Raw genomic sequence first — 23,082 nt, 5'->3', positions numbered from 1 at the left:
ATAGCTGATTATTTTAAAAGGAATATTTTCCTAACATTCGAGCAAGGTCGTCCGATTTTGTATGCGTCTCTTTTGATGGCTGTCTTTTGATGAATAAGTTCAGCTAAATTAAAAAGTCTTTCTCTTAGTTCAGTCAGTGTTAAGTGAGTTGACGGCTCTGGAGCAGCAGCTGTCATGCTCATCGGGTACAAAATCCAATTTAAATACGTCACGGTAAACTTCATGTGCAGTGCATACGTGCACACATTTAAATTTGTGTTTTTTTTGGCGCAGAGTAAAATGAAAAGCTCATTTACTGATTACGTGTTCTGTTGTTTGTGTATTGGCATAATTATGACGTATCATTTTAGAATAAAATGCAGATATGCAAATAGACACATGCAGCTGTATAAATGTTGAGTTTTCCATAGGTTTGTGCACAGCAGGAATCACTTTGCACATGAGACAGCGCTCTAGTTTTTATATATAGTTCTATGGGCCAACTACATAGTTTATGCTTGGTGTAGGCCTACTATAGTATTGATAGTGTGGCATCGTCTTTTTTACCTTATCCCATTCCAGCCACTGTTCTATCTTTTCATCCAATGTCTTGTCTCCTGTATCGATGTGTACGGCCATCTTCAGCGCGCGTTTTTCTCTTCTCCCGCGGCCTGAGTTAAGGAACAAACTCCTTCTATAAGTGAACTACCGAGTGCAAAAAATAAGTCTTTAAGCAAGTACATGGAACAATGGAGCAGTTGTTTAAACTGCAAAGGTTCGCAATATGCGTAGAGTCGACCATATTTTCCGAAGATCGCCTGTCAGCATACTGTATGGTACCCACAAGAAATCTTATCGTATTCGTTATAGTCCGTAGAGTCACCAGCCTTATATGTGCACGCTCGGCGTCTGTTGTTTATATTGTGGTTTCACGCGTGGCAGGCATGATGTACGCGAGGGTCCGGAACGTATTATTATTGCTGACCTTGGGATGTCACAACCTCTGTTGCTTTTTCGTCACGCTGCAACTCAAAGCACGGAAGTTGCGACTCGACGTACATGTACATATACTACCACGGGCTGCCCGTAGTGGCTACCTTGCTTCTCTTGGTCCAAAGTCTTCCAAGTTCCAGTCAAACTGATCATGCACCCCGCAGTAGGCAGTTCAGTTGCACTTGCCGCAGGGAAGTGAGAAGTTAAATGAAAACCCCATTTTGTGGTAAAGGTCATTCAGTCTGGAGATTTTAGGGAAATGAAAATGCCAAGAACTGACTTTTTTTCTAGAGTATTGCTATTTATGTTAAATGGCGGAACACGTCCACCAATCAACTTGGTCGAACTTGTAACGGGGAAGAAGAAGTTGTGATATACTAACGGGGCACAAATTTGGAAAAGTTTAAATTGCCCGTCCAGCTTAGAGCTACGCGCCTCCTTCCTGTTTTAAAGACTGAACTTTTTAGTTACCTGTAGTTATTTTAATACTTTTAAGCCCCACTTACATGTAAATATGTCACTTTGCTATGTTTGTGTTTGTTATAACCAATAATTTTTGCATTTTATGTTTCTTAACCATTTTTGTTGACGTCTTATGTATTTTTGCTCATCTTGTTTTCTTTATTTTCACAGGAAGAATGTCTTTATTAATTAGCTTATTTTTTTATTGCATGGCCCTTATGAAAACCAGCTTTGGCTATTTAGGTTACCCTGGATAGATAAAAGAATAAACGGCAATTTGCTGTGCACCGCCAGCTCCTCGTAGGTATTCTGTAGCTTGACCCGGGGAGACATCAACAAACCAATTTTCGCCTTTCCCAGTTTTATACATACATATATACAACAATGCCAGTTGGCGCGCGGGCCGCCGAACTCTGATTCTTTATAATTGTTAAGACATTATATGCTTATCTTTTCCTTTCTCCTTGGTAGTGGTAAATCTTTTATTACAAAAGGCAAGAAACATTGGGTCCTAATTCAGTCAGAATTGCGGTTAGACAGCGTCCTTGGAAAGTTGTACTCGTGTACAGGCGGTTGAGTTGGTGGTTTCGCCAAGAATGAACTAATAAAACAGACCGTCCATAAACTAGACGCGATAACTGCTGTGGCCCCGGCACCGTGGCGTACTCACATGCACATTCTTCAGCTTAAGTTACACACTAGTACATGTACATATAAATTTGGCAGCCGAAGAGGCCGCGTTCTGCCACCGCATTATCTGAGCTTAGCAAGTAGGGGGGAAAGAGCATAAAGCAACTTAGTCTCTGCATCAGTAGAAGAGTGATTTCGAGTAAAGTCACTGTTACTTGGCTGTTAGATCGTTTTAAATTTAGGTCCAAGACTTTGAGAGCCAGAAAAAAACATGAATAGTCTAGTTTTTAGTATCGAGGAAGGGATGGTCAGCAGAGGGCGCTATGGGTAAATTTTAACAGCGAACTTTAATAAATTTTCTTCACATCTCAAAATAGATGTTAGAGGGCGCCTTTAATAAACAGCGGATCACTGGTCCCAGTTCGAACCGGTTTTCATGGGAAATACGTTTGTGGTTATCTTGTGCGGGAACCAGTCTATAAAATTTCAAGATGGCAGCCTCCATGCGGTATGTTCCGTGCGAAAACGAAGGAAAGGATGGTCTCATTCTCGGTATGAATCAAATTTGTCTGTTGTTTTTACAGGGCCAGATTGTTTGGAGATTATACACTTTGAGAATTCAGGCTAATTCTTAGAAATTCACTGTCATAATTGCCTTGTTATTTCGCACTAGGCTTACTTATTTAGGCCTACCCCTACCCTAGCCCCACTACCAGTACCAGTGTGGCACGGACTCTCACTCCCGATCCATCCTTAGCCACACATCCGCATGCGCAATTTCGTGTCGGCGTACTGAACATTTTTGGCGCACCCACTTATAATCGTGGGTGCAATTTCTTTTGCACGCGAACATGATTCTTGACCTTTGCGTTTTCTAAATACCCTTTATTGAATGATTTCACTCACGTTATTCAGGTATTTTCCAGTCTTTTTTCCTTTATCCATTCAATCTAACGGGCTTGCTCTCACAGTCGCCATCTTTAAAATAAGGTGTTTGAGCATTACGTCACTTGACCCCTCATCGTCTCAACGGCTGTTCCATGTCAAGACATGCAATAAACGGACTGAGCGATAAGATACTACATGTACCAATGGACTTTTCCAAAACTTTGGCAAGCTTCATCTTTGAAATGTATCTTTGAAATAGTTATTCGCGGTAGCCGCTGCTACATCTGATTCGAACCAGCCAGCCAACACCGGCAAGCTCAGTTGTCGAGTGGTTAAGACGTCTGCACTAGTAAGCTTGAGGTCGTGGGTTTGAGTCCCACCTGAGTATGCTTGTGGTTTTTTCCCAAGCCTCCGGGGCATACACTGAGTATACAGTGTTAAAATACACGTTGGGATAAAGTTGCTAAGTTGTCAGAACTTATTAGTGCACTAATTGAATCAACGACAAACCAAATGGTCATGTTTAAACCCAATGTAGTTGGTGCAATGTGCTACACTTTATGATATTTGTAAGTTTACTACCCCTGACAACTGTAAATTTTCCAGCAAATTTCAACCATGGACGGCTGAATGTGGCCGAGGAGAGTGGCCCCTGCCAGACTCTTAACTTTAAGTACTATAAGCACACAGACCAAGGAGATCATCGGAAGAAGAACCAGCGAATACTTGTAAGTACTAACATGGAAGTCAGTTTCATTTTGTGAGGAATTGCGGCTCCAAATTTTCATATCTAAATGTAATTTACAGACCTAATTTCTTCAAACTGAGTGGTTATTCTCAAGTGCTGAATATTGTCATGTAGCGTTCATTGCGTCTTACAAACTGATTAATTTATTGGCTGATGTAAACCCATCCTCTATGAAGACCTCTCAGGGCAACCAAAAAGGTCAAAATCAGGCAAACTTTTATGTACATTCTTTAAACAACTTTATAAGGTCTCTATACTGGATACATAGTGGTCTAGCATTGGCATACTGCCTGGATGTATTTTTTTTAATTCTGTAATTCTTATACATTTGGACAGTACTGAGAGTTCCAACGTTCTGAATCAATCCCTAATACACTGGTGGGTGCAGAGAGGCCCATTGAGGAACTTGTGAGTGTTCCCTACCAGTTATCTTATTCCCAGTCCCTTTTCCTTGGGAAGAAAACAACATTCTTGTAGTTACCTAGTCCTGATTGGTGACACGTAGCACCCGATGAAGGCTTATGATCAGTTAACATTGTTATGGACTGACAAATTGAACCCCGTCTGAACTTTTAAAAATCTCTTTCCAAACTGGTTGTACCCTACATGCATGGTTAGATTTATTGATCTGTCGTGTTCTTTGCAGGTTGCCGAGTCAAACACCATGCATTATGTTGGGCAGAATTATGGCATACATGCACCTAAACACACCTCCAACTGCAAGTGAGTACATTGTAAACACATCTACATTTTGTTGATTTGAGAAGCAAAAATGCAAAACCAAAGTGATATTTGTTAGGACTAAAAACTCAGTGTACACAGAAAAATTAATATCACATGCATACACATGTAATTTTTTTCCATATCATTTTCCCCCCAAGATATTTAGTCGGTGTCCTTGACAAGAAGACGGGTAAAATGAAAATATATGACACGCAGTCGTTCCACCTGAGGCCATGGTTTGGACAGACTAAGGGAGAGGAGGAAAGTGCCAATGTAACTGGCAAAGAAGAACTAACCTTTTTACAAAAGGTGTGTATTCATGTTTAAATATAATCATGGTGTTCCCATTGTTTACAGACCGTCAGGGGCACCATTTATTTATGCACACTGAAGGTTCCTTCTGTATTTGAAAGAACATATTTGCATTGCATGTTACACTCAATGCAAGTAGTTATTTCCTGAAACTCAGAATCCAGGTTTGGTCTTTGCCTACTTAAACTCTGTCGTGCTGTTGGCCAAAATCTTCAGAGCCATTACAGACATTTTAACGGCTTTCCTTTTTGCCTCTGAGTCATAAGCAGGATTCTTGGTTAGGATCAAGAACTTTTGTTGTAGGAAGTGATTGAAAAGATCTTTGAGGTGGAATTTTGTGTGTCTTTTTGTGTGTCAGAACGACAGGTTGACAGAAGCCTTTGGCAGTTCACGCAAGCAGCGTGCATTGGAATCACGGCTTCGCAGTGCCGTTACCTCCCAGGCACTGGAAACGCTGGCCAGCAAGGCAGTCAAGCATGCTCAATCACAGCCGGAGACTGTAATGGTGCCGGGTAGGGTTAGAATTACCTTCATTAGTCCTGGCCAAAACTGGATTGCCTGGCCAGTGCAGCCGAGTTGTTCTGACAATAGGGAGCACTTATGAAAAGCTGACTAGCCAGAGCTAGGCTCTGCATATCTGGAAGGCCTACCTGACAAATTCATAGCATACCAAATGTGTATCATTTACTGTATACAATAACAGGTGCCTATAAACAAATACACACATCACACTGATGTCCAATAATTCAACTTCCATATGCTTAATTTTGAAAAATCCAGGTTTGAGCCGAGACTATACTCATGGCAATGAAACTAATACAGCAATACGTGTGTGATATACAGTCGACTCTTGTTGTAACAAAGTTAAAGGGACCAGACCAAGTACTTTGTAATAACCAGGACTTTGGTGTAGAAGGAGTGTAAATACAAAAAACACATAATAATTCAAGAAATTGGGATTCCTGAAATCTGTTCTTATAATAGTATTTTGTTATAACCGTGTTCTTTATAATGAGAGTCAACTGTATTGATAAAAGGTGGCACAGAACATTTATAAAAGTAGGATAGTAGTCTATGAGTTACCATCATTCTTTGGCTGTATCTGTGTGAAACTAGAGTTTTTGTAGAATGAGAAGTGATGGAATGGGGGTGTCATCAAAGAATGGAGAAAAGGGAACCCTGCAAATTCAAGGAATTGTCGGATAAACAAAAGGAGGAAAGCTAGGCAGATTGAAGATTTATCCAATATAAAGGAATAATGGAAACAAGTTTTTTTTTTCATTTTTTATTGCAGATGATGAGGCTGACACTAGGGGCATCCTTCCCCCTTGTAATAAAGTAGCACAGAGCTTGAAAGATGTGTACAACCTTGAGGACAGTATCCTTTATCATTTAAAAGTTCAAGGAAACCTTCAGTATTTTAAGTTTCAAAGAAAACGCACTATGAATGGTTTACTGACAGGAGTAACCCAAAAAACACAAATCCTGAAAGTTAGTGGGCTTAAAATATATCTATCCAAACAGTATTTCCTCAAAAAGCCAAATGTTATGGGACATCAACACAAACAGGAAACATGCAAGCAGGGATGGCTGGAAAACGACGAACAAGGGAGAAACGTGGATGCAGCATCAGTCCAGTAATGTTATGGACAAACTGTGGTGAAATCATGACAGTTACTCACCATGCTTGATCAAAGCTTACTAGCTCTTTTCTTGACCTTTTGTGTCAGTCCTGAAGCAGGTGCCTGATATCAGCGTCTTGGAGGAAGCTACGAAAGAACAAATAACAGACTGGAAAAAAGAGGGAAAGTAAGTGTGAATTAGTGTGACAGAAGCCATATAAAGATTACTTTTACATCACCAAAAGTTAGACCAAAATTTTAACTTGAGTTTCAAGTCATATTACAACAGGAATTGTGGACAGAATAGTAAAACATTTTCAAAGTAGCATATATGTAAGAAGCACAGTATGGCTGAATTTTTGGGGAAAAGGTGCAGAATGATTTCATTTGAAACTAGCGGCGGCAGTAGGGGGGGTGCAGTTGTTGGACCATCAGGACTCAGTCATTAATAGGCCAATTCATGAAGCCCCACCTCATTGTAGGCCCTGCAAACAGTTGGGGGGGGAGTGGGCAGTGTTTAAGACCCTTTTTGTTTGAGCCTTATCCATCTCTAAAAATGCTCAAACCTTCCCCAGGTACTCGGACTATATTTTGGGCCATCTTGAGGATCTACCAAAGGATGCAGAAGAAAGACAACAGAGAGTGTGCATCTTGGTATTTATCCACTACTTGCGCAAGCTGTATGCCATATCCGCTAAGGAGATCAGGGCCAAAAAAGGTGAAGATAACATATGTGTACTTCTTCCAAACAATGATATCCTTTCATAAACTTCACTGGCATTTAATATGCAAGTTGTTACCATTGGTTTGGTGCTATCGTTTGTGACCCAACCCAATAAAATGAATTGGTACATGTAGTTGCAAGAGTTGCCTTTGAGTTAAATATGTTTTGAAAATTTTGCACTCGGTAGATCATCATTAGGAAGACTGCATGTTTTTCAGCCACGTGTCTGTGCTCACCAGGATGGTAAACTGAATGGTACAACCCTAACCCCCTAATGTGTAAAATCATATTGAAATCGGAGGATGTGGGACTGTTAGGGTTAAAACAGGGAACTCATGTTTGTACTTTCAGTTATGCACTAAAAACAAAATTGCAAAAAGAAATGGACCAAAGACTTATTCCTGTGGGATCCTGTCACATCTAGCGAAGAAATGCAGTTCCTTAATCCTGACATGGGGCCTGTATAATGCTTTGGGAAAAGCTTTTTTGTTGTTGAATGCCACCAGAATGCATTTTTCAGTGGATGAATAACTCTAATTATTTCAATATTTTTATGAAGTGGTGGTTGCGGAGGACCTACCAGATGCCTTCAACCAACATCTCCTGGATACTTTCACTCAGATGTCAGCCTCTGTGGATGGGGTTAGAATGCAAAGGTGAAAATGATTTTATCTTTAAAGAACATCCTGGTTATTTACATACAAAAGGGCCTTTTCTAGGAGGATTTTATTCTTTTTCTCTGAAAATAGACGGATTGTACTTTCACTTTCCTGTATGTTTTCACATCTGTCTGTTTAATTTTCCTAGATGTTTTCCTAGGAAGCTCAAGGAAAAAGTACTGGTTCACATGCTTACCCTGGCACTTTTGATAGACGGCTTCAAGACAGACTTGCTCACCCTACAGAGAGGGATGACTGCCCAAATGCATCTGTAAGTTAGTTGATCACTGTTTTGGTCACAGCGTGTCGTGGCATTGTGGGGGGAGTGAAGTCTAGTGGTTGGAACTCATGATCAGACTGTCAGGGTTCGAATCCAGCTGCTCATCAAGTGTTGTGTCCTTGGGTAATCTGCTCAATCTCTACTTGCCTCTCCACCTAGGAATAAAAATGGGTCTCGTTATTGCGTGAGGAGTAGTGGACGGGCATGTTACTGGCCAGTGGGAGCAGTACTGGATTGAAACATACCTAATTATGTGCTGTTGACTCATATGGAAGTGATTTTTTTTAATCCTTCAATGTCCAGGTTCAGGAATCATGCCAGAGCTCTCGGTTGCAAGGTCAAAGTTGTCACCTCAAAAACGCCCAAAGTTCAGAAGCGAGGCATGCGATCACGACAGGAGGCCCCGACGACTCCGACTGAAGATGAGGTCATGGCTGAGTTGATCCTGCCTAGAGATTATTATTGGAGACCACATGAAAGGAAAAAGGACAGACGTTGATGAACGGACAGGTAGTGTGGTCATATCTGCACTAACTCAACACAATGTGCCTTTGGCCTTTTGGTGTTGACCTTGCCTACCAATGCAACAAAGTGGAACCATTAAAGTTTCTGGCTAACCAGTGGCATATTATCTATGTTCCCAGTTTTGTTTAGAGTTGAACACATTTGCAGAGTTAAGATTGTGTTCTTGAGCAGGGAATGTTGCCACATTGAGTTGTCTTTGCTCTAAAGCCCGTTGGATAAGGCCTTGGTCATTGTGTATTTATCATGTCTGAGAGCTGTGAGAGAACTAGTTTATTAATGAGCTTTGAACATGCTTAATGTAATCAGTGGCACAGGCCCATGGCATTATAGGGTTTGATAAAGAGGCTGTACTGGCAAGCGTTGGCCACGATAATTAATTGAATAAGCCATGACAATTAACACATTTGAAATTCACAGTAGATGGAGCAATCACTGTCAAAGGCTTATTAAAAAAATGAATTCAGTATGATTAAGTTGAATCAAATGTATTTGTTGGTGTACAAAAAATGAACCTTTTAAGTGAAAACAATTCAATGGTGGTCATGATTGAGAAAAAGCATGGAAATAAACACATGGCTGAAAATGCACGTTCACAGCCTTTCCATTCACTTAAATTTAACTTTTTAATGTCATGGTGACATTTAAGTGCTTCACTTTCCATGGTACATTTGTAATGCCAGTCTTATTGACTCTTGCCTAGCCACTAAAGAAACATAGCAATTTGAAAAATTCAATTACTTAGGTTTTGACATTGAATGAAATAGAGTACCGAAGTGAATATGTCACGTGCACAATTAGTGTGTAAAAGGCATTAGCGTAAGAACAGCACGCTCACTCAATTTGTTTGCACTGCACTTTCTGGTTCACAGTGACGTCACACTTCGGTACTCTATTTGTCTTCTGGTTTGCCAAAAAACAAATTAAGTATTTGCTGGTTGACTTGCAAGAGATTGTGATTGTATTATTGTCTCTAGAAATTCTTCCCAGTCAGTTCAAGTTCGCTTGTGCTGTCCTCCCGATGTGATTGAACCTAGATTAAATCGTTCCAAGGAACAACATGATTGGATACAGTCAGCAAACCCTGTGTGTAGAGACTTGCTCTTCAGTGACAGAACTGATAGCTTGGTTGTTATATTACATTCCAATCCATTATTTTGTTACATTTTGTTGGACCTGTTGGACATTTATCCCAAGCTTCACTGTGTAACAATAAACCAAGAACTACACTGCCGAGATGTTTTCCAGAAAACTTGTCAAAGTTTAGAGACAAAAATAAACAACAAAGCAAAAAAAAACACCCCAACTCCCTATTTTTGAATTTGATATACTGCCAGAGATATACCTACATTAAAATTGATGAACCGTGTTGAAGAAAAAAGGTGGTTTCGGGAACATTTGGATTGGCAGCTGCCATAGTGGAGCAATTTTTCTTCATTCATCCGTGAAGTCATTCAGCCTTCAGAGCTGCTGATTGACTTACCCAAATCCTGTACTTCTGAGAGAAAGAGATTGATGCATTTAGCGTCTGACGCTGCACTTCCAAGGTGTGAAGCGAAATTATCTAATCAAATTCCCTTGGACAAGTGACGGGTATGCTACCGTGGCGACAACACTTCGTTTTTTTCTTTGTGGTGTTATGCTTTTATTCTACTCGGGCTGTGGATGTGGTTTTATATATTACTTAGGCAGCATGCGTGTGCAGCTGAGATGATAAGGCACTATTCCAAGTCTTGAGTGTGAAAATGGCTTGTGTGAATGAAACAATGTGGGTGATGATCACGTGTGTTGAGATGTAGGCCGTCGGAAGTCAGTACAACCCTTCTTCTGTCCCACTGGCTCTTGTCCATTGAATTTACAGTGGAAGTTAATAAGCATTGTAAGACTGAAAGTTCTCTATTGATTACAAATCAGACCTGATTAAAGGAAATGTGTTACAAGTGTTTTTGTATGGGTGCATTTATCGACACACTGTTGCAAGAGACCACCTGTACGCTTAGGACCCCCCTTTAATTTTGAGGGTCCTTCATACCATGGAGGATACTCGGGAGGGCCGTCTGTGGATCAATACATTTACATTGCTGTACCTCTATCATTTGGAATGTGCAGATGAATCCATTTATCATGTGTATCCGACCTACCTTTATCTTAGCCCTACCGTAATCCCCAAACAAAGGGAAGTTTGTATCAATATCCTTGGACTTGTTAGGTAAATGCGGAAGGTTTCAGGCTTGTCCCTGTGCCAGTCTTTTGACACACAGCAAACGCTTGCCAGTATTAATTTTGATTATAATTTTTTGGTAACACTTTAAATCCTTCAAAAGTTAGCTACCTTTGAAGGGAGCAGGGGAAGTGTGAACAAAGTACTACCTACCCGCAGTCCTCTTGCTGAAGTAAACAAAACACACAGCTTGTGCACACTGCAAGGAATCGTTGCATTATTTGGTTTTTATTTTGCACATTGCTCTTTTAATATAAATTATCTAGCTGTCACTTTCAAGTGACTAATTTCAGATCTGATATTGATACATCCATATATTTACATAGATTTAGTGTGCTTGATTGCCTTTCATGATATTATCTGCACATTGTTTCAGATAAATAGCTTTTAATACATTTGATCTCTCCAGCATAAAAATTTAGTTGTAAATAAAAGAAGTATAAATCTGTTAATTCCAAGAAGTTAACAAAACTTCAGAAGTGAAGTCTAATTGTTTGAATGTGTCATTCATGAAAACCACTGAGCTCCATGTTAAGATGCATTTACCTTAACTGGAATTACAGTATAGTTACCTTCGCAAGGAGCTAACATGTAGATAGCCTTCATCAAACTTCTCTACATTGTGGCTCCAATTGCTCAGGTTTTTGTGAATAGTACACATGTCTAATTCATTTTGTTCTTCAGCCTTGCTATACTGCCTTGAAGCCACTCACGATAAAGAGCTAAAGCATGTCTGTGATCAAAAGTACTGCTCAAGAGTCTAGAATTAAGTGACAATTATCTATGCTCCAATGACTTATCATCAGATTAACACCAGGGTCTAATTCGTGGAGCTGATAAATATAAAGCAAGTCTAGCCTGTTAACAAAACAACAGAGAACCAGTATTAAGTTGTGCATACTGCTGGTAACTTGGAGTTTTTGTTTTACTATTTACGGATATAGTACATTTTCCATGCTGAGCAACCCAATGAAATCAGCCCAAGACTACAGTCATACTTCATGTTTGAAAAACCACCTGATCATTCTTAAACTGCCCAGTTTTCTCCACCTGTCACAGGATATGGCAGGTATTTCTGCTTTTCTCTTCAGCAAACTACTCAAAGGAGCTGAAATAACTTCCCACTGGAACAGAAAGCCAGAAGAAAAAGATCAACGTATTGATAATGTTATTAATATCACATTGTGCACATCTGAATCGTGTGAGAACTGATAGAGTGGAAACTCCAATCTCTTCTCTTCAAACTTTAAAAGCCTTTCCTCATCAGCAACAGTGCTCATGATTTTAAAGAAGGCCCCTTTCAGTGATGGAGATGGTTTCTTGAATCTACAAAACTCTCTCTGCATTCAAGACTCTTAGGAGGCCATTAAATGAGTGGGGATAGAACAGCCCTGCCAAACCAGACCACGAGCTTTCTGTGCTCCATGAACTTGAGCCAAAGTTATACCCCTGCTTAACAGCAAGAAAGTTTGTGCTTACCATAGTCAAAAATAATGCCGCTGCCCAGCACTATTTCACAGCATGGCTGTGCTATGAGGGTTGCATGCGCATGGAGATGTCCGTGATTTTGACACTGATTTAATCATTTTTTCCTCCCACATTAAACATGCTCTTGCTGTGCTTACTGCTTATAAAAATGTCTTCAAATGATGAAGGCTCTGTTCCCACAAAGCTGTTTGTTCAGCAGCACATACAAAATGGGCCCTGATGACACCAATTCTTTCTTGTGAAATGGAGTCCCCTTAGCCTGATGATAAAGACTAATACAATTTGTATGGGATTGCACTTGAAAACAAGGAGCTTACGTCTAGCTGAACAAGCTCTTGGACAGAGCTGATAGAATACAGGTTGCTACTTTGCACTGCTATAAATTGTATTGGTGCAATCACATTCCCTCATCAGTCAAGTCGTGTTTGACTGCCTTAATCGTTCCCCTTCCTCCTCATGAACGGGGTGTTGATGGGTTTGTTTGGCGAGTGCTTCCGCTTGTCTAGGTTCCAGCCTGGGTTGTGGAACGTAATGTTGTACAGCAGGGCCCAGCGCTGGAAGATGGCCTTCTCCGTGATGAAGCGGTGGCCGCCCTTTTTGGCATACTCGTGGGACTTGTACTGGTCACACTCGCTGGGACCCAAAGCGGTCTGCCAGTAGTGGTACCGAACTTGCTTGTGGCCATATTTTCTAGTTGGAAAATAAGACTTGAAGGTTTTCATTGTGAAAGAAATTAGATGAGTAAAATGATTGCGGTTGCACCATGGATCAATCTCTTTCTTGAGTATGTGTGGTTCTGAGAAGAACCGGGGAATAACTTGACGTTTCGAACAATGTACTGAAGACGGACAGAGTACACTGTTCGAAACGTCAAGTTATTCCCCGGTTCTTCTCAGAACCACAAATAGTTGGAAAATGATGTACCAAATGGGCACTTTATATACCATGAGATTTTACATAAATGATTGAATAATAATGAAAGGTTAATTTAAAGTAATGTTTGAGGTTCCCCGTCTATCTTCCCATATTTATCACATGCTCAACAAAAGCAGAATAATTGCAGTTTTTTAACTGTTGCATTTTATGCTGATGTGAGAATTTTAATTTATGCTGTGCAGTGATGACTTCCAAATTCACATAACCTGTATGACATGCAGCAGCATTGCAAGGTCTCTCACAAGCCTGATATTAGCAGACTCGTCAATGTTTCATAACTGCGGTTTCTTTCCAGACCATCGGATCGCTCGATAAGTGGAGATACGAAGCTGTCAAAAGGCATGATTGCCTCTGGGGAGTCAATCCAGCCCCCAGTTTACACATCAATCAAATTAATCGAGTTCAGTGAAAGGATTTTGTCATTTATTGGCAATTAATGCGCTTTGCAAGAACCCATCAATAACCTAAGAAAAGAGAGAGACCATCACTACCGTGTATAATGCCACTGAGTGTACATGTGAGTCACCTATTTAAATAGAAACATTCATTATTAATGACCGCACGGACATGCATGTTTGGCCTCGGCAGTGTTTACTTTTGACCGACTTCAGTCAGAAAACAGGCCTGCACTCACTATCCGTGAGAACTTGCGACAATAATGCGAGGTGATAATTAACAGATGTGCTCGTTAAGTACACCCCATATTGCAGTGGAATGTTTGCAGCTAGGAAATTGGAAACAAGGATGTCTCCGACTTGGCAGAAATCACCGACATTCTTTTCTATATGGAAGTGTCGGCATTTTTCATGTGGATTTTGGGATGGATTGCCATTTTTTGGTGCACAATCACTGGCCATACTGTCCATGTTCAAATACTTTTAAAAATTCCTTTTCTCATTACCTGCAGTGGTCGTCAGGCACCATGCCATAGACATGAATCTCATTGCACATATCAATGGCTAGCATCATGGTGAACCAGCCGGTTGATAACCAGGAGTTTGTCTTTACCCTGTCAGCCAAAAAGAGATCCAGTTCTGCTTACCAACAATGAAAATGGAAGGGTCCACTCAATTGTTATCATGCTTCTTTTTCTGTGATTAAAAATAGATCCTATAGATCTTGATTTCACGGCAGAAAATGACATCACTAATATTTCCCAACATGACCACTTGCTCAGGTGAATGTTAATTAAAACCTGGCAAATATACGTTGGGTCTTAATTCAAGTTTGTTCATGAGAATTTCACTGCATCAGTTTTTTGTCTTTTTCCTTTGATGTGTGACTACCTGTCCTTTCCAGTTTCATTCTCAAAGAGCATGACAGCCTCTGCTTCTCCCATGTCATCCAGGGAGTAAAAACTTGCATCATATTTCTTGGCAAGCAGCTGTACCCGTGCCAGAGACTCTCTGCGTTTAGGCGAGTTGAGCCCCCAGAAGAGGTACATGTCAGCCTTCTGGGGGCCCACTAGGAGCTCGGAGGCGTATGCATTCAGTGGGGCAGTCGACATGAAGCAGATGACGCGCACTGTCGTCTTGAAGCCCACGTCCAGCTCAAAACCCTTGGTGGGTGCCACATTCATGCGCAGGACGCAAGAGTGGCTGTCGATGTGCCGGCCAGCCCTCTGGTTCAGAAGCTGGCCTGAACTAGTCACGAGTGCACAGGTGTCACAGTGGTAATCTAGAGGCTGTGTTTGGGGGGGGGGGAGAATTGAAGAGAAAACATTCAAAATAATGCCTTTCCTTTAATATTGAATCCGGTTCTTCTGAATTGTGTTTTCACTGATTTGTGAATTGATTTGTGAAATGAGCTCCCAGTTATGCACCTTGACTTTAATATTTCAAAGTGTCAAGTCTATCACTATGAATACTACATGAGCAGGTTTACGGTTCAGCAGACGAGATGTCTAGTGTATAGCTAATGTTTTCAGCTACAGTTGCAGGCAACTGGAATTTTGTGCATTATAAGCCTCTACCTAATTTTTCCTTGCCTTCAAGGAGCTCAGCACTGCACCTGCTAGATAATGGAAAGCCAGTCTGTAAACTTCCACTGTCCAAGTCTGCCCATCATGAAGGCCACTATTGAGCCTGTACAAGATTTATGTGTAATGATCGCATACTGGTACATCAATGCATAGATATTGATTTTGCTATCCAGGAATGAGTGTGTAGAAGTACGTGCCCCTGATAAAGCCCCATGCACCCCTTGAGCATGATGCAGGAAGATCGCATAATTCGAACATCCCCTTCAGCACAGTTCAAAGTTCAATCTGGGGTTATGCACGTATATGAATCATTTGAAGTCTTTAAAGCAAACTTATATTTTCTTATTTCATTACCCTGAATTCATTTTGCATTTCACTGAGATTCACTTGCGTTTTGTCAGACGACAATTACATTATTAAATTCACTGAAGACTCTTTCACATTTGTTTTGCTTTTCTTTTTTTCCTGAATAAATTATCCATAGATTGTTGCACAAAGTTGAATCCTATGCGTATTTACCTTATCCATGTTATTTCTAAATCAGATTCACCAGGTTTGAAATGCATTTATCAATCAGGACCATTATTTATTTTTTTTTTTTGACAATCCCTGAGTTGTGCTTTCTTGGTTGAGTTATGACAGGAACAAGTCGTTAGCACAGAGAGTGGTCAACCCTAAAGGTTAAACCGATTCGCTTAACTTGACATTGCTGAAGGCTATGTTTGTCAGCTCGCAGGATTCCATTACACAGGATTGAAAAAAAGAACCACACACACACATGAGAAATGACATGCTTAATGAAGGTATGCTGAATGTTTGGTGTTTATGCGTCTTGTAGCACCAATTAAATGAGAAGAGCTTGCAGATGTGAATGCCGTAATATGGAGCCCAAGTTGGAGCAAAAAGAACTGGGATGTTAATTTCTTTCTGGGTGTCATATTCCCCCCCCCAAAAAAAGACTTGAGATGATAAATAAATCAACAGTGTCAAATGCGATGATTCCCAAAGCAACTTTTCTTACCTGTAAATCCACCATTGACTTGTAATAGCGTTGAACTGAGTGAAGCCGATCATCCCTACTTTTGAGGTCAGTAATGTTAATTTTGGTGTTTCCATGGCAACCTTCCTCTCCGTTCCTGCTATGACTCCCACAGACTGTCCTGTGGTTTTGTTTCCTCCCTGATTGGGCCTTTTTGGCACCAAAGTTTTTGGAAAAGATGAAGTCTGTCTCATTATGCGGAGGGGGAAGTGTCACAGCGCTGTGGTCGGGCAATCTCCTTTGGGTGAGATTTAGCAGATTGATGGAGTATCGCCTGCCGTCTTGGAGAACCTTAATGGTTTTGGTGGAATTGAGGACAAGCATGATGACAAGACTAGCCACAAAGGAGTACAGTATAAGCGCTGTTAGAAATTTTCGGCTTCGCTGTCAAAAGAGAGAGAGGAGAATGCATGAAAATCAGCACTGAAAAATCAAGAAAGGAAAGAGCAAGGGTGCTGCATTTCATTAGGACGACATGCACAGTGTGTCCAACAACAACGGTGCTAGTAAATACTGTCCGTTTTAAACACAAATGAAACCTAGCACTGTTTGTTAAACAGTGTCTTTTCCTAGTAGTTTCAGTACATAGTGCTCTCAGCATCTCCTTTGAAATCAAAGTGTAAGGGTGAAATGTGCATTTTGTTATCTAAATTATGTCTAGTTATCAATTGGAGACACCCTGTACATTAAATATCTCTTTCTTTGACCTTCCGCAGGTTTGAGTCTCTTGTCTTAATTCCTTGGATTGGTTTTCACTGTTTCTTATTTTACTTGATTATACTAAATTAGGCATAGAGAGAGTAATCTTGCATGTCCGCCTGTGAACACAAGGAAATAACAAGCTCAGGCAAAGTATGCCACTTCCCCATTCAATTACAACTCTGCCTTACGTACATGTTAAGCAAGCCCCAGGGAAGAAGGTTGAGCAAGCCCAAGGGAAGAAAACAATGCCAAAAACAAACAACAGAGAGAAATTAATTCAAGATGTCGAAAGACGTCAGAGAAAAAAGAAAAATTTTCTTACACTTACAAGGAAGACACAAGAAGAGGTCGCTGGCCTGACCTCGCTCTCCATCACAGCAACTGTATGTAACAGTCTGTGCTGGAAATGAAACAAAACAGAATAAGAATACTGTTGTTTTTGTAAGGAAGCTTATACATATATATATGAAAGGTCTACAAAGAAAAGCAATGCAGGTTCCAATTACATGTCTGAATCCCTTACCCCCTTAATAATACGTGGATATCTTTTTTAGCCTTACATCAAAGCTGCATGTCTTTGATATTTCTTGTTCGCGGTTATCTTTGATTTCATATCTCTAGCTCTAATTCAACCACAAGCTACTTCCAACTACTGGAAGAATAATTACTGTTTAAAGGGATTTTAAGGAATTAAATAACAACAGTGGAGATGAATTTGAGATCAGTTCGACAGTCCCTTGAAAATTTGTAAAAAGAAACCATTATCAGAGAGGTTATTATATCATTGAAGCTTTTACATTCTTATTCATTCTTTTATATGTATACAGAGTTTTGGACTGAGATACACATAGTGTGCATGTCACAGAAGAAAGGCATCCTGCATGATAACAGAGTGGACATTAATATTACATTCCAACATCAGTTGCATTTGCGAGGTATACCCAGATAAATTTTAATATGTCCTGTTTGAAGGTTATTGATGTGCTTTCCCTTAGGAAGGAAATACATGTTGATAGGATACAGAAGTACCGGCTTGAAATCATCTATAGCTTAAAATGTTGGAGGATAGATTATTTTGAGTTTCTAAGAGGTCTTTGTTTTAATGAAGTTTATATCTTCAGTGTGGATGACAGTGACAAATAGTCCATTCTTAATAAATGTGCGCATGCAGCAAAATAAAAACACTAGGTTACTAGGGGTCATGATTATTGTGTTTTCACCAGTAATTCTACAGTTACAAGATCTATCTTTTTTACAGCTTTTCAAAATGAGACACTTGGGCTTTGTGCAACATTCTGTTTTGCTGTTGTATAAGTGTAATATTGCTGCTCATACCTTTTTGGGGGGAATTACATTAAAAGTTACAACATTTTAGTGGACATGTATCTGACTTTTCATCATGGTCTACATTGGCAAGGAGACCAAGATGGAAAGGAAATATGGAAAGACAGAAGCACCCTGACTCCACTTTGTTGATTCTTCACAAAGTCTATGGAGAGTTCAGTGCATTTCAAAGTAAGTATTTTCTAACAAAATCTGAAATATTTTCAGTCCCAGATTCATGTTATTTCAACATTATAACAATTGATGACATTCACTAAGATCATAACTGATGAAAAAGTAGAGACAGGATGCAACATTCTTTCCGGAAATACAAACATCCATAGGGCTTTCTGTTTCAGGTCTTAGAATATTCCCTGGCTGGCCAGACTTTAAGAAAACAAAGATTGAATGCTTGCTCATTTGAATTGACAAATATGCAATCCATCATCATAGTTGGTATGCCTCTGCCACAAAGAGTGTCAATGTGAGGAAAGAAAGGAAAAATATCATTCCCTTTTAAGATTTTTTGCAGGGTGACGCCATAATCACAGTATTTAAAAAGGAAATGCAACTCCACCATTTTCTGATGAATTCTCCCATCTTTTACGTGAGAATTCTTGTTCCTCTCCAATAACAGATAGTGTTTTTGGATAGTTGGTTTAGAAGTTAAAGACATGAAACCATCTGGCAATAAATTGTATACAAAAAGATAATGTCAAGATATTTAGTGTCACATTCTTTACCTCTTTTCATAATTAACATATTCAGTACGTAACAAATCTCAGTCTTAATGAAAATTAACATAGAAATACATGTTTTGAGAAATGAGGGCATTTATTTGAATTCACCCTGAGGAATGTGCATGGCATAAATAAATCAGATCTGAGAATTAGATTTGTTATGCTATTACCTTGCATAAGTGTGACAGGTAAGCAATTTAGTGAAATAATGACATACACCTGCACATAGGCATGAACTCACAAATTTTATGTCGGCAGTGACAGTTAATATTTTCTACATCAATTTCCCCTTCCTTTTGGCCATTTTATTGAAAGAAGAACAGACATGGCAAACAGCTGAAAACATAAATTAGGCTTTATGTTCCGACCAAATATTCATGTAAACAATTCAACTTTGAGTTGTAGTTTTTATCGTGATGGCTGGAGATGATATACTGACTGGGCCAAATAAATGCACAACTGCCATGTCCTGGGACCATAAACAATTCCAGCAGGGCTGTACTTTTTTCCTGATTGATCTCACAATTTCCAGCAGACAGGTTATATCTGTCTCCAGTTTCACGGATGAAAGATTTGGGATGTTACTAGATACATATATGTATGTGTCATCATTCTAGTGGGAGCATTCTAACTTATCCTGATTAGAAATCGTCTTGTGGCCAATCATAAATAGTGCAGTTCCAATCAAGCTCCTTGTGTATTTTTATCCCCAAGACTAAGGCATTCACCTCCCTATATCAAGACGGTATAAAAAATAAAAGCTGCAGTCGGGAGAAGAGAACCCTCAATATCAAATGGACTGATTGTACCGGATATTTGAAGCAGCGACTCAATGAGCCACATGACTTTACGGAGTTGGAAACAGGCTCTATCTTCACTTAAAGGGATAGGACTGCTGCTCAAAACAGCATGGCTCTAATAAACAATGCCACAGCCCTGATGTTCCTGCTCTTCTTTGTTGCCCATTAGATGAAACCAGCAGAATGGATTACAAATTTCTTTGTGAGCTAGAATAATGACGAAAAAAACTAGCTTCTTATGACAGGCACAAGTCCCTTGAAATGTCATGTATAATTAGATTAATTCCGATTTTTTTTAAGGTGGAGTGCGCACTTGTATCTTTAATCTGCATCCATTTATCAAATGCTATGCTATAAGGCTGGAAATCCCTTTATTATTTAATAAGTTAGCATTTGGCTTAAATTAGATTTGCATTTCTTATTATGAAGTATGGCAAAATATGTTCATGTTCCTTAAGGAATCCTTTTTGGACAGTGTTACAGTCAGACTGCCTATAAGGGCTCTGAATTTGAGGTGTCTACTTCAGTGAGTGGGTGTATGTGGACTACTTCTTTTGCCTTGGCGTCAATTCATGGCATAAATCTTTTTTTCTGTCCTTTAATACTTCAACTGCACGAGTCCGTCACAGATCTAGATTTTGAAGTGTCCTTACTGTAGTGCCTCCGGAAATTGTCTTACCAATATTTTGCATTATGAAGAATTCATTTTTATTTTGTCCAACATTTTACACAGGTACATTGGTTTTGTGCCAGAACTGCAAGCAAACATTCTACAAATTCCTTTTTGATGGGTTACTTCTTTGTTTAAAATACTGCAAAGTAATTGCAGCATTAAGAAGTACATCTGAGACAAAATGAAATGCAGTTTCTTTGAAAGAGTACTGGAGAATTGCAAAGTATACAGCACATGATGAATCACAGCCTTCAGTTGTAGTTTTTCTGACCTGAATGCGGCAAAAGCTGAGCATGTGATATTTAAATTATGAAAGGAAATGAGTCAAGTACAGCAGGCAGCAGATCAGCTAGACTGCAGATCTCAAGTTTAAACTGCTTTAGTACAAGCCGTACAGGGTGGCAGAAATAGGATTTTCAACTAGGCCTACATGTTATTTTTTTATGCAGAAAACAGCAACATACATTTTCAAAGGTAACTGATTATGATACTTATTTTCAGGCACATCAAGTAAATCTTCTTCTATTTGTATCCACTCAAACTAAAATATTATTTCGCTCGATCAAATTTAACTGTACTTTATGGATAATTTTTGGGAAAGAGTTCCATATACGTTCAACACTTTGTATCCCTTTGACCAAACCTATGAGACTCGTCCGAAATCTTTAGTGTTTTCTAAGTAAATGCTAAATATCACTTATGACATGTTATCACTTTCTGACGGCCGTTATAACAGTTTAAGGGAAAATTAGTGTTGTCCGTATGGGACTCTTTCCAATTTGAGTACAGTCGAACCTCGTTAATAAGAGCACTGAATGCAAGATTCTACTTATAACAAGGATTTTGTAAGGTCCCAATCCTTTCCTTTCCATTTTTTTTATTCCTGATAATACAAGTTTCCTGTTATAACAAGGTAATTTGTCAAGTTCGAAGGATTTCTCATTAACGAGGTTCAACTGTAGTATTATTTCGTTCTTCACAAGCGTAAATAAAGAAACTACAACAATAGCAATACGTACCTAATTCCTCTAAGTACCGTCTGCCGGACGGCACCGATCAAGCGGACGAGGTGGCACCGACTGCAATCACGCGTGCGACGTGAGCGAGGATCAGACACACTGAAGTCGGGGTGTTTTTGCGTGGGATCCGCGATCAGCACTGCTCACCGTGCCTACTGCAGCTCCTTACCTTTCCCCAGTGCGAAAGGTCTGTGACTCATCTCCACACAGATTCCGCGATCCCCAAATAGCAAAAAATCCCCACTTTCCAATAAATTTTAATTTGTGAGCGAGCTGCAACTGACGATTGTTCGGCGTGTCAAGTCAAAGAGCTGCCCCAGTACTCCGTCCATCCACGAGCCCTGTGATGATTCAGACGACTAAAAATACACGGACACCGCCGGCTCCGGGTGTACAAAATCCAGTGAAGTTGATCTAGAGGAAGGTGGAAATTATTCAGAACTCTTGCCGGGGGCGGTAGATAGACAGAACACCGCCGTGAATAATGATCACCATACGCGGGGAGGGTGCAGGGTAAGGGGACAAGGAGACGCTGTCTATCTAAGGGCGCAATGAATGACCGCACCGGTGTCTTTGTCACTTGTTTCAGCGACTGATTCGCAGAGTTGTATCTGCTGATCGAAGCATTCTTCGGTAGTCATTATTTATTCATAACGAACTGGATTACAGCTGCGACAGTTCTTTGTGCTTCATTCAGCGACGAAGAACATCAGCCTTATAACTCTACAGCTACCGACCGATGTCCCTCAGACCCCGCCCCCCCCAATAATAATTTCATTCATCTGCTGAATGCACCCCAAATTAAAGAATCATTCCTCAATTATGATAACTTCCTTCCTTACCCAAACTTTCCCGACAAGTGCTCCAGAACATCTCATTGTCCAGACATAGAGGCACCTCCATGGTCCAGTATGGCACAATTGACGCCGGGCATCCCCTATAGCTATAGGATTATATTATACCCTAAAACTTGTAAAAGGAACATTTTCTCCGTTTTTGAAAGCTATTCGAGCAATTCCTGGACCTGAACCTAGGTCCAAACTTTTTGCAATGGATGCAGTGTCTGCCAAGTACGATAAAAAAAAAACCAACCAGTGAAATTTGTTCAATTTTTTTGTGCAAAGCGGCTGGTTTTTAAACAGACTGACAGCTACCTTTTGCAATGTCTACCAAGCAAGATACAAATATCAACAAGTAAAATGTGTTGAGTATTTACCACTTGTCACCATGTGCGAAGCGGCTCGATTTTGACAGCTGCTTTTCCCGCGGAAAGCAGACGTCATGTCTTGTCAAATACGAGTCTGACCAATGGGGGCGCGATGTCTCTACTTGGTATGGCTGTTTTCCAATACTCGACTTGTGCTCCCGTGAGGTTTCAACTTTTTTTTTTACTTCCTGACTTTGAGGTTTTAAGCGCAATAGTAAGTCTGATAGTGCCACCAAACATCAAGTAAGATGCAAAAGAGCCAAACATTACAGTATTTCAATTTAAGTTACACGCTTCAGGCCCACAATCGAGGATTGGCTTCCTACACGAAGCCTGAGACAGAGACGAAGTTGAGTATTGGAAAACGGCCATATGGCCAAAGTTTCTATAGATTGGTTCCCCGACGTCTTA

General features: G+C 40.0%; 3 protein-coding genes across 6 annotated transcripts in view; 1 reads left to right on the top strand and 2 right to left on the bottom strand.

Moving 5' to 3' along the window:
* Nucleotides 1–854, bottom strand: part of LOC110979809 (glucose 1,6-bisphosphate synthase-like) — a 30,431-nt gene extending 29,577 nt beyond the window's left edge. Inside the window, exon 1 of the mRNA XM_022235880.2 lies at nt 547–854. Within this exon, the coding sequence (XP_022091572.1) occupies nt 547–618 (72 nt within the window). The 5' untranslated portion in view covers nt 619–854. The remainder of the gene's footprint in view (nt 1–546) is intronic.
* Nucleotides 855–2,483: 1,629 nt separating this feature from the next.
* LOC110979805 (DNA-directed RNA polymerase I subunit RPA49-like) lies at nt 2,484–10,482 on the top strand. The gene is given in 11 exon segments (XM_087132740.1): nt 2,484–2,616; nt 3,559–3,680; nt 4,347–4,423; nt 4,582–4,732; nt 5,094–5,247; nt 6,030–6,113; nt 6,433–6,544; nt 6,933–7,075; nt 7,641–7,737; nt 7,889–8,011; nt 8,324–10,482. Coding segments are annotated over 11 exon segments (1,320 nt in total). The 5' UTR covers nt 2,484–2,555; the 3' UTR covers nt 8,520–10,482.
* A 489-nt stretch (nt 10,483–10,971) lies between these two features.
* Nucleotides 10,972–21,991, bottom strand: LOC110979806 (alpha-N-acetylgalactosaminide alpha-2,6-sialyltransferase 3-like). Of its 4 annotated transcripts, none has more exons than XM_087132737.1 (6): nt 21,465–21,991; nt 17,232–17,309; nt 16,190–16,591; nt 14,474–14,871; nt 14,089–14,196; nt 10,972–12,941 (listed from the first exon to the last, which is right to left on the bottom strand). In XM_087132737.1, the coding sequence occupies exons 2-6, from the start codon at nt 17,280–17,282 to the stop codon at nt 12,686–12,688; spliced, it is 1,215 nt and encodes a 404-aa protein (XP_086988863.1). In that variant the 5' UTR covers nt 17,283–17,309; nt 21,465–21,991; the 3' UTR covers nt 10,972–12,685. The 4 variants fall into 4 exon arrangements, with proteins under 4 accessions (XP_086988863.1, XP_086988864.1, XP_022091565.1 ...); XM_087132738.1 differs by having other exon boundaries at nt 17,232–17,304; XM_022235873.2 differs by having other exon boundaries at nt 17,238–17,309; nt 21,465–21,988.
* Nucleotides 21,992–23,082: the final 1,091 nt, after the last annotated feature.

This window comes from Acanthaster planci, linkage group LG02 (genome assembly GCF_054643075.1).
Source record: "Acanthaster planci isolate LZ-2023a linkage group LG02, COTS_SCS, whole genome shotgun sequence".
Classification (NCBI taxonomy): Eukaryota; Metazoa; Echinodermata; class Asteroidea; order Valvatida; family Acanthasteridae; genus Acanthaster; species Acanthaster planci.
The sequence above is the reverse complement of the archived record's forward strand: the minus strand, read 5'-3'. Positions and strand labels throughout refer to the sequence as shown.

Bases quoted from the DNA above. Each gene is read 5' to 3' on its own strand.
- LOC110979806 (XM_087132737.1), bottom strand. From the start codon at position 17,282: ATGGAGAGCGAGGTCAGGCCAGCGACCTCTTCTTGTGTCTTCCTTGTA. The intron at 16,592-17,231 runs GTAAGAAAATTT...CTCTTTTGACAG, and splicing joins CTTGTGTCTTCCTTGTAAGT to CGAAGCCGAAAATTTCTAAC. The intron at 12,942-14,088 runs GTAATGAGAAAA...TTTTCCAACTAG, and splicing joins GTGCCTGACGACCACTGCAG to AAAATATGGCCACAAGCAAG.